Source organism: Buteo buteo, chromosome 15, assembly GCF_964188355.1.
Source record: "Buteo buteo chromosome 15, bButBut1.hap1.1, whole genome shotgun sequence".
NCBI classification, from domain to species: domain Eukaryota; kingdom Metazoa; phylum Chordata; class Aves; order Accipitriformes; family Accipitridae; genus Buteo; species Buteo buteo.
The window spans coordinates 20,703,698-20,715,086 of NC_134185.1; the positions used below are offsets into that span (position 1 = coordinate 20,703,698).

An 11,389-nucleotide genomic window follows, 5' to 3' on the forward strand; every position below is an offset into this window, starting at 1 on the left:
AAGTTTATACAGGTGTAAAAGTAAGCAATCGCTTACAAGGCCCATGCTAATTGCACAGCTGCTGTGCAGCAGCAGCTCCACAGTTATATCACTTGCTGTATTTGCTGATAATTTTCCAAGGGAGGCTTGGTCTGTCAGGTGAGGTGACGGGCATTTTAAAGCAGAACGTTAAAGCTGAGGAGCTCTTCCGTCTGCCAAAATTACCCTGAACCTTGTACAGCCATTTACATCAGGGCAAGATGCTGCCAATCTGATGGGGTTGCTTTTTGTACCCATTTTGTATGGGTAGAGAGAACTCCCCAAGGGCTGAGCAATCAGAGCATTCAGAAGCACCAGGAGAGGTGTGGTCTGTGTGTGGCAGAGAGAAAGCTGGGAGAAGGCAGAAGGAGGGATGGACCTCTCCTAGTTTCTGAGCTCCAAAGAGCAGGGATTACGGATTACCACCAGTAACGGAGATGTGGAGTGAAAGAAGGAGACATAATGTGAAGGAAGGTAACAAAGATAAGGACAGGGGAAACCCAGGCCACAATGGGATTTGAATTAGATTGTCATGGTGGCCAAGCCTTTCAAATTAATCTGTGGTCAAGAAACTTCAGCACCTGCTGGAGTCATTTCCCAGTGAGAGGTTTCCACTGCTTTCTGGTTCGGGCAGAACCTGAGGGGCTGGAAACTGGGGTTGGCCCTGGGCACCCGGGTTCGGGGGGGGCTTGGTCTGGTAAGAGGCAAAATGCTCCAACAAGCATTGCGAAGGGAAAACCAGAGGTGTGTCAAATCAAAACGACATGAGAAGTAGTAACACAACTACTCCCGAGTGCTTCGGCTGCGAGCTTTGGAGAGCAGCATCGGCGCTGAGGAGGGAGAGCCGGGCCCGGCGGGGCTCGCCGGCAGCCGGCCGGGGGGGAAGCTGCTGCCGAGGCACCCCCGCTTCCCCCCCCCCCCTCCAAAACCAGCCTACATTGGAAAAGCGCACGCTGGAAGAAATAACGATGGGGAAAACGGTAACGGGAAACGGCTCGGACAGATCTCGGCGGGGGCAGAGGCCGGCGCCGAGGCGCACGACCTCCCGCCCCGGGCCGGAGGAGGGGGCGGCAGGGCACCCGCTTCAGCCCGCCCGGCTCCCTCCGGCCGCCGCTCCCGCACCGGAGCGCCGGACGCCTTCCCCCCCCCACCCGCAGCCGGTCCGCCGGGGCCGGGTCCCGGCAGAGGGCGCCGAGCCGGGGCTGAGGCGGCTCCGCCTCCGGCCTGCGAGCGGCGGCGCGGGGACGGCGGCGGTGGCGGCGGCGAATGCAGGCCCGGGCCCGAGGCGCCTGGAGGACGCAGGTAACAGCGGCCCGCTGCGCCCCGAGCCTCGCCGGGCCTCCGCTCCGGCGGGGACGGGGGAGCTGCGGGGACCGGCGTGGCCCACCCCCGGCGGCGGCGGGCAGGCCCGCGGCCTCTGCTGGGGCAGCGGCCGGAGAAGCCGGGGCACCCCGGGCCCGCCGCCGAGGGCCTTACCGGCGGAGTCAGGGGCGGTCTGCGGGTCCCCATCGCACGCCGCGAAAGCTGGCGTCGTCTTGGCTGCCTGCTTTTGAAGGGGCTTCCCGCCTTCAGGGTTGTGTCCCCCCCACGGGCGAGCGGTGGGCCAGACTCCGTCGGCGGTGCGGTTCGTGAGGGGCCGGGGCCGCCCCTCGCACCTGGGGCCTGCTGTCGGCCCGCCTGGCTGCGGCTGCCTCAGCGGGGCACAAAGAGCGAGCACTGACAATAACTGTTTACACGTTCGGATCCCTGTTCTGGGAGTTTGTCCCCAAACGGAGGAGAGGCGTAAGTCTTCTGTGACGATTGCACCGGCCTAAATTTTAAACCGTATGTCGTATTTCTTGAGTTTACGTATTTAAATACGAAAAAGCCAAGGGAGGTGTGGTTATTTTTATTTGGCCAGTAATGGCCCCCATTGATCAGGGCTTTTTCCCAACCACAACAGACACCTCATTCAGATTTCGGCAGAGTTCACCTGGGTGTGGGGAGAACAAACTCCAGCCTCATGAAGAAACACGTGTTGCCACACTTACAAGGCCATAATAAAAGCCAGTGCTCCACCTAGCTAGGAAGGACTGTAAATCAGTTTCTAGGAGTGTTGAAAGACATCTGTGGGGGTTTTTTTGGGGGGAGGGGGTGTTTCCACCTACTTGTCCCAGGTTAGAGATGGCTCCAGAAAGGAGCAGAACTGGGGAGCTCACACACGAGACTCTTGTTGCTGGCGTCGGTCCTGTTGCAGTATGTCGAACGATGTTACTTCTCCTGAACTCTACCATGATGCTAATTCTTATTCAGAGAAACGGGGGGGGGGGAACGTTCTGCAGCACTCTACCACGCAGGAGTGTTGTGGTCCAAACAGAAACTGAAGTTAAGCAGCTTTCAACTCTTCTGGGTTTACTTGCTTGCGCTGTTGAGCAAGTTGCTTTTATTGAGAATGAGTTGTGACAAATGTAGGTCTCCCTGTGCTTTTTATGACATAGTTAACTTTGTTTCTGTTTCTTTTGTGAATTGTATTTCAGATGTAGGGAGGAAAATGCCACAAATGTGTTTGGACAGTTAACACTGAACACCAGAAAAGGAATTGTGACCAGAGTATTCCACTGGGGGTTTTAGCATTTGGTTTTCATCTGGTGTTTTAGCTCGTTGTAATGGTGGACAGTGTATGAGAAAGGCCGATCTTGAAGCCAGTATAGCCTTGTGCTCTTAGATGAGGAGTTGCGCTGTGAGGAACTAGATAATCCATCTTTTTGCAGTAACTATTTTGCTGTACCTGGAGAAATCCTTCCACTACTCAAAGCAGTTGCTCATTTTTACATGCGAATATTTGTTTTATTTTAGGGTATACTATGACTGGCTTCAGACTCCCCATCACGGCTTTTAGAAAACTAAATGTCTGGTTTGGACTGTGGGAGAAATTCCCTTCTAATAAACTATGTCCCTCTTGGAGGAGAAGCGTATTCTGTAGCTGTCAAGCAAGCACAGTAAACTACAGAAGATGTTCCAGCTTTTCCCCAGTAAAACTCTGTGCATTAAGACTTTCTCCAGAGTATATCTCAGTACTTTCTCTGCGGAACAAAAGTAACAAAAGCTCTAAAAGGAGCAGACAAACCGTACAGGAAGAAGAGGAAGAAGAGGATGAAGATGAAGAGGAGAGTGATTTGGAAGATGAATTTGAAAATGACCCCAATGTAGTAAAAGATTACAAGGATCTTGAAAAAGTAGTGCAGTCTCTTCGATATGATGTGATCATGAAAGCTGGTCTAGACATTGCAAGAAAGTAAGTATGGAAGAAACAACCTGCTGATGAGAAAGATGTCATGCAAAATTTGAGTTTTGATACACTTTTATTGGTGGAATAACTCAGTATTTGGTGTTGGGGGTTTTTTTGTGTCGCTGTTTTGACTGTCTAAAAATATGTTTTGGATGTATGGGTGTTCCTGTTTGTTTCACCTTACCTCCCTTGAAACAGCCTGTTCTCTGCTTCTCGCTGTTGGCGATATTTCTAAGATTGCTGAGAAGGCATTTTCTGTCAGTTACTATTTATTTAAAATGAAGACAACACAAAATACTGTACTAAGTAATACAAAAAGATCTAATTTGAGATTAAGGGAGTAAAATAATATGCTACTTAATGGCTGTAGAAATAGGTGATGGTAAGTATAAACCTAACATACTAGGTCAACCAGGTAAATGTGCAGTCTATAAATATATCACAGTGTTTGATCTAATGCAACCTGCAGAAGCCTTATATTGCAATGTTGTTAGAACAGAGTATTAGTATAACTTGATCACTTAAAAATTATTAAACTGGCTGGTGCAGGAAAGGGGACATTATGCATTGGTTATTCAGGAGACAGGTCGTCAGAAACGGCTTTTTATTGCTTGCACCTGTGGCTCAGAGCAACTCTATTATTTCCTTTAATATCTATGAAAGACTTTCTTTACTTCCAGTTCAAGTCTGTCCTGACCTTAAATAAACATATCCTTTATGCGCAAATGAGAGTTGTGGAAATGTGCCTTGCACATGAATGGTGTTCTTGTGTGTCTGCAAAGAAACAATTGCATTTGGTCTGCTGCACACTGTAAATGCAATAAAACCTTGTTTTTCTTCAGTAAAGTAGAAGATGCATTCTACAATAATGAACTCAGGCTGAATGGAGAAAAACTATGGAAGAAAAGTAGAACTGTAAGACTTTTTAAAATTTAAATCTTTTAATACCATACAAGAAAATAACTAAGGCATGACCTCCTCTTCTCCCTCTAAATCGCTCTGCAAAGGTGAATTAATGGCATTGCTAACACCACTTCCAGCTTTGTGTGTGTGTGGCTATGATTCTCTTGGTAAGGCATTACTGCCTAAGGCAGACAGGAGACTTGTGTTATTAGAGAGCAAAATCTAAGGCTGAAAGTCAGGAGGAGGCAGACAGCAGCAAGGACAGAACTTTCCGAGTTGTTGAAGGAAGTGATGATAGATGCGAGGTTGATGGAGTGGGAATGATTAAATCTGAGATACTGGTGGAGCAGGCACATGTTTAAAGAAAAAGAGAAAGTTTGATGATAAGGATTGAAACTGGGGTAGCTCAGGAAAGGTTACTCTGTCTGTAATAGAGCACACAGGAGCACAGTTAGAAGAGCAGTTGACCAGCACTCTGTTCTTTAAAACACTTTAAACTGTTTTAAAGGTGGGAGCTAGAACTTTGCATTTTGCTGTTTGTGTCTGTGTTGATACAAAAAGATTGGCAGGAAACACCCTTCAGGAAAAAAATGTACTACATTACACCTTTTTCACAGTTAGGTGTTGGTTGTAGAACAGGAAGGGTAAAGCTCTTGGCAGAGAAGTTCATGAGACATTTTAATTGCTTATTGCTAAGGCTTTCCCTGAAGTTCATAGCTGGAGGATCTATACTGGGTCACGTATTGCCTGTCTTCTTCCTCTCCTGTGAGATAAGAATATTAAATGGAAAGGAACAAAAGTAAAATGGGACATAGTATGTGGGTATTTGTTTTCCCCAGGGAATGTTTATAATCACTCATCTTCTCTTTCTGTTTCCAGGTGAAAGTTGGTGACACGCTGGATTTCATAGTAGGTGAAGATAAAGAAACAGGAACTGCTGTAGTTATGCGGGTAGTCTTAAAAAAAGTATCTAACAAAACTGAAAGTGAAAAATACAAAGTAATTTTGAGGCGCTGGAAAAACTTAAAAGTGCCCAAACAGGATGTACTTAAGTAAGGGGGTTGTATGTGGCAGCATAAGATTTTTGCAGAAAACCATATTTGTTGTTAAATACGAATTTTGGTTAAACAAAATTACAGTACCCTTTTTTTTAAGGGCTTATGTCAGAATGTTATCTCCCTCAGCTGTGTACATCAATATTCATGCAATAAGCCTGTCGCTTTTTGCTGTTAGTTTTGTTTCATAGTACTGTGGCATAAAAGATCCACCCCTTACATTTCCAGGGAGTTTCCTTACAGATGTTACAAACAATGAGCCAATAAAGACTAATTTGATCACTGTTTAATTGCTGTCTGATTTTGTTAATCAGAAAGGTTACATTAAAGCTGACATCACAACAAGCAGAACTGCTTTCTTAGTTTTATCTCTAGATTCGTGAAATAGTTACGGATAATAGGGATAAAACCCCCAATTATGTAAACTGCTTCCTTTTTCATTATTAGTTTGATCTTGATTAACAATACCAACTCTGTGCTTACCTACACTGCTACTATACCAAGAATGCAGAAGGATGCTGGTTGCAGCTGTGTATTTCTAAGGAGGAAGCTTCACGGTGACAGAATGAATCATGGCAGTGATGCTATGCTCTCATGGGGAAGGCAGATCCATGAGGAGATGCGTGTAGTACTGCTGATTTTTACTGTTTAAGTAACCGTGCAGAGGAAAGTGAAATCTCCATTTGTCACATATTCATTTCAGTGTGGCATTTAAGAGAATATTTAATACTTAGGTGGTGTAAAGATCTGAGCAAAGGTCAGACCATACTGTGATGAAAAGCTCATGTCTGTGTTACTACAGGAAAATACTGTCACTTAGGACAGGCATCTCAGGTGTACCCACTTGGACTTGTAACATTGAACATGTGCTTCTCCCAACACAAGCAGCTTGTTGGATGAACTGTGGTGCAGACAGAATTTTTATTGTTTATGTATGTTTAGACAGCCACATGCAGCTGTGTGTGTCCACAGGAAAGCTGGCCAGTAAGAGCAGGTAGGTATTGTTCATCCAGTCCATGGTCTGCTCCCTACCTAGTCTGGAGAGCCCACAGGGAAGGAGAGAGCCCAGAACAGGCAGCAGGAGCATATTCCAGGATGCTTTTTCTTTGGTGTTCTTGAAATCTAAATGGGCAGGCAAGAAACTTGCTTACAAAGCAAAGCTAGTGCTCTGGTTAAGCATCAGACTATCAGGTACACATAAAAGCTCTGGTAAAGTAATGACGGGATTTTCACTGCGTAAAATGTCTCTGAGGTGAGAGGAGGAATGGTGCTCACCTGGTTAGGAGCCCATGGGAGCTGTTGGGCTCAACTGCCAACAGCAACTCGATGGCTGTGCTTCAGCAGGCTGGTCTGGTGCGAGAGACTGAAAGAGTTAATGTCTCCAACTTCGTGGTGGGGCAAGTTCTGCTTAAAGATGAACTCTGCATAACAAGGAACCCCAGGTGAAAAGCAGCCGATCAGCACCCACCAGCAACGGGGTGAGGAGGGTGTGCTGGAGGGTGCCCAGCTCCCTGCTCTGATACAGAGATCAAAAAAGCCACGTCTGCAGGGAAGGAGAAGTTACCCCCCAAATGACCCCCACGCCCAAAGGCTCACAAACTGCTCATTAGCCTAATGAGTTCGAGTGCCCACCCGAAGGAAGGGCAAGCATGCTAAAAGGACACAAACTGAAGGCCCAGGTGTACAAGCCCACCGGACCCGGACCCCTCGGCTGGCTGGACCAACGCTGGACCAACGCTGGACCCAGGGCCAGTGAAATCTTTCTCTTTTCCTTTTTCTTTCTCTGTCTATTTCTCTCTTTCCTTTTCCTTTTCCACAACGCCTACACCTCATCCCTTTAAGACACAAACCCGTTGACCAAGCCTGGGACTAGGAGCGAATCCAGCCACCCCCGGGCTCCTCTCTGAGAAGTAGTCTAGAAAGCAAGGGGGTCTGCTTTCAACCTCCTGACTCGACAGGAGGGATCTCCTTATTCCCTGCATTGATATATGTGGTTACCACGGATAACACGGTTTACAGAAGTAGTCTCATGCCAATTCCTGTTGTGAGAAACCCCACCACCTACGACCATGCCTCCCCTGTTCAGTTTGCTTCTGTCGTGAATAAAATCTTTAACTGATCCTTTGGTGTCGTTTCACCCTAATTTAGCCTGAGGGAATTCCGAATTCAACACTACTCCCTGGTCTGTCCAGCCTGGGTCATGACAACCAGCTGCTGTCCATAGCCTCAGAGGTGGTGGCTGCTGACTGCAGGATTTAACATCATTTCTAGCTTTCTTCAGGCATAGCTAAAATCTGTGCTGGTTTGGGCTTTTTTTAATCATTGTGTAGATGTTTAAAGATGCAGATACACATCTAGTTAATCTGTTAGAGGCATAGTGACCTTTTAAAAAAATTGGTTCTTAAGAGGACATGATCCTGGAAAGCTTTCCTAGGGGATTTTGGCGATCTTTACACTGCAGAAGTGAAGGGATTCAGCATAGCAAGCAGCCAGAGGAACGTGGCAGGCTGTACTTTCATTGTGGGCACTGCAGTCTCCACTCTGTTTGTTGGAGCTTGCACCAAGTGTTCTGGAAATAAACAGATCAGATGCATCCTCTGTTCCCCATTCCACTTACCATTGCTACTCTAAGAGGCTCCCGTAATCTCCATGGGTGCTGAGAGAAACAAGGAGAAAGATGCGAGTAATACGTCAGTGAGCTCCAGTTGCTGGTCAGCAACCATTCGTCACCTGTCAAGTGCTTATCAGTATGTACAGTCACACTGCCTGTCACCTCCACCAGGAGTAGCTTACACACCAGAGCTTACAGGGCCAGAATAGGACCCCACTCGTAAACCCTAGGAATGCTTTGGGGCTTGGGGGTAGCCAAGGTACAGACGTGAAGAAATTAACTTTCTGAAAGGGTCTGTTACGTGTAGGATAAAAACGGTAACAACAAAAAAAGCCAACACCTGCCTGGCATCCAAGATGGGCAGAGAAGTTGCATCCCTGAAAGCCAATGACATAAGAAAGAGCACAGACAGGGTAATTTCTTGAATTGGACAGAATATGAATACAGTATTAGGCCAAAAAATGTAGATTTTAACTTCTGGAAAAGCCTATTGGGAAGTAAAGTAGGCAAGAGCTTGCAATCAAGACCTAGCCCTTTCCAAACGATGACGGAGACTTTTTACAAGAGCCTGTACTGACAGAACAAGGGGCACTGGTTTTAAAGTGGAAGAGGATAGATTTAGCTTGGATATGAGAAAGAATTTTTTTATTATATTGTTGGTGAGGCACTGGAACAGGTTGCCCAGAGGTTGTGGCTGCCCCATCCCTGGCAGTGTCCAAGGCCAGGCTGGATGGGGCTTTGGGCAACCTGGTCCAGTGGAAGGTGTCTCTGCCCATGGCAGGGGGGGTTGGAACTAGATGATCTTTAAGGTCCCTTCCAACCCAAACCATTCTGTTATTCTGTCACTGCCACCAAAACCAGGTCTTCACTGACAGATGAAGATAGAAAAAGGCTTTCATAGGTTTTAAGTGTTGATCCACTAGTGGTATCAGCAAAGTAAGGGAAAAGAAAGGCAGACTTCCTAAGGAGTCTTGTGATGGGTGAGAGCACCCTCTGTGGATTCAGGATTGAAATGGTTGGAGAGAGAACTGTAGCCCTTGGCTTCAGAAAAGAAATCTTCAGTCACAGGCAGGGTGACCTCAGAGTAAAACTATGACAGCAGGAAGGTGAGCAGCTGTTCCGCTTGGCTGCATCGATCTGTCCTGGATAAGCTTTTCTATCGATCAGACCTTTTTATTGGGGCCAGACATTGCTGAGCAGGTTACGCTCGTTTCTGCAGCCTTTAAATATTTGGATTGTGAGCTAAAGAAAGGCAAGGCTTGGTTAATGACTGACGTGAGTGACAGGCGAGCGGGGCCAGCATGTGGTCTGAGAGATGTAGGAACAGGCACATCACAGCCGGTTTTTGCTGGACTGTTGTGGTTTAAGCCCAGCTGGCAACAAAGCACCACAAGGCCGCTCGCTCAGACCTCCCCCGTGGTGGGATGGGGAGGAGAAAATATAACGAAAGGCTCGTGGCTCAAGACAAGGACAGGGAGGGAGGTTTAATCCCTCCCAGGTTTAACTTTACTCCTGATTTTCTCTACCTCCTCCTCCGCAGGGGTGCAGGGGGATGGGGAATGGGGCTTGGGGTCAGTTCATCACATGTTGTCTCTGCTGCTCCTTCCTTCCCCCTTGCCCCCTCCTCACTCTTCCCCTGCTCCAGCGCGGGTTCCTTCCACGGGCTGCAGTCCTTCAGGCACAGACTGCTCCAGCACAGGCTTTCCCACGGAGCAGCGGCCATCTTGGGGGGCATCCATCCCCCTGCTCCGGTGTGGGCTCCTCTCTCTCCGGGCTGCAGTGGGCATCTGCTCCCCTGCTCCCCTCCGTGGGCTGGGGGGGACAGCCTGCCGTCTGGTCTCACCAGGGGCTGTGGGGGCATCCACCTCCTCCGGTGCCCCTCCTCCTCCTCCTTCTTCACTGACCTCGGGGTCTGCACAGGGGTTTCTCTCACATTCCAATCTCCTCCCCCACTGCAGGTTCCCCTTCTCAAATCTCTTCTCCCAGAGGTGCTGCCACCATCACTGAAGAGCTCAGCCTTGGCCAGAGGCAGGTCCGACCTGGGGCCGGGGAAGCTTCGAGCAGCTTCTCCCAGGAGCCACCCCTGTAGCTCCCCCCGCTGCCAAACCCGAAATACGGACCTTCAGGGGGCTTTTAGACAAGGTACGCTCACATAGACTGTGTGTATGTAAAGCATACATAAACTTATCTGGGAATCAGCTGCGCATCTTCCCTTCCTCAGCCACAACTTTAAGGTGATTGAGTCCATCTGATAACATGCTCAAGTGTCTGGGCAGATGACATGGCAAAGTAATAAGAAGTGGCTGAACAAGTTTTTTTAATGATCTTCCCCGAACAGAGAATCTGCCACTGGTCAACAACCAAATCTCTAGTGGCACCGAGTACTGAGTGGTGGGAGACACACAAATGCTTTTCCTCCTGCTCAGAGTTCAGGGTACGGACCCTGAATTGGGAAGTGATTGCCCCTTCTGCCCCGCTGGCACTGCTGGAACGAATTTCCTGCTCCAGGACATGGGCATCTGCCATTCTTAGTCTGCATGGTGGAGGAACTGCACGAAAGGGCTTCCTTGCGGAAGGTCACAAAGGGAAGTTTGGGTGGCTTGAGAAGTGACTGACCCTTCACTGGAGGCTGCCCGGGTGACGTTGCTCTCCAAGCCACCTCTGCATTAACTACGGAGGAATCCAACCTGATGCTGGTTGCCAGGCGTGGAGCCCAGAGCGGCCAGCGTGCCTGCCCTTGCACAGAGGGATGGCCTGATCCAGAAGGCTTCGCCTGGTCCTGCAAGAGGCAGGCACCGTCGGGCTGTGGGTACAGGACCCGGCGGTCACTGGCACAGCACGCAGCGTTACCGGACAGATTTGCACGGTTCACCCGCTGCAGGAGCGATGTTACATGCTGCAGCATCTGCTGCACGTGGGCCAGCCTGCGTTACGGAGCAGGGCACGGGAAGATCCCGTGAAGGAATAGCAGGGAATTGCTCCCACAGCAGTCGGACTTGGGTCTGGCAGAAGAGTCAGCCTGGTCGACTAAAGCAGGCTCATACTGACACTCCTGAATAGGTTCCGAGTTCCGCTGCCTACAGACCAACACAGACAGAAGGGGGTTAGACTCCGACCCCTCTGGCCCCCAAAATAATAGGCAACTCTTTTTTTCCATAGAACAGAAAAGGACCAAAGTGTTTCTGGGTTGGTTTTTTGTTGGTTTGTTTTGTTTTGTTTTGTTTCTTGGGGTTGTTTTTTTTCTGTGATGGCACGTCAGAACTGGACAGTCTACCCTCAACACCTACCAAATTGCAGTACTCAACAGCCTGTGCAGGCCAATTCGCTGTGGTCATTCTACCATGGCATGCATGGGGAAAGGAATGCAAAAGTGGGGTGTGTGGGAGCCATGCAAATCTGAGTACTGCTGAAGCTAAAATTCTTCAGCTTCCAGTGCTTCAGTATTCAATGCATACATAGACAAGCACTTCAAGGAGACCCTGGGTTTTTTTAAATTCTTGGAACAAGGAGATAGGAAGCAAGAGAGACAAGGGA

General features: G+C 48.6%; 1 protein-coding gene across 2 annotated transcripts; it reads left to right on the forward strand.

Annotated features, from left to right (window-relative positions):
- Positions 1-1,169: 1,169 nt before the first annotated feature.
- On the forward strand, positions 1,170-5,529 carry MTRES1 (mitochondrial transcription rescue factor 1). Of its 2 annotated transcripts, none has more exons than XM_075046710.1 (4): positions 1,170-1,320; positions 2,854-3,292; positions 4,129-4,201; positions 5,069-5,529. In XM_075046710.1, the coding sequence occupies exons 2-4, from the start codon at positions 2,862-2,864 to the stop codon at positions 5,243-5,245; spliced, it is 681 nt and encodes a 226-aa protein (XP_074902811.1). In that variant the 5' UTR covers positions 1,170-1,320; positions 2,854-2,861; the 3' UTR covers positions 5,246-5,529. The 2 variants fall into 2 exon arrangements, with proteins under 2 accessions (XP_074902811.1, XP_074902812.1); XM_075046711.1 differs by having other exon boundaries at positions 1,234-1,316.
- The last annotated feature ends 5,860 nt before the right edge of the window (positions 5,530-11,389 follow it).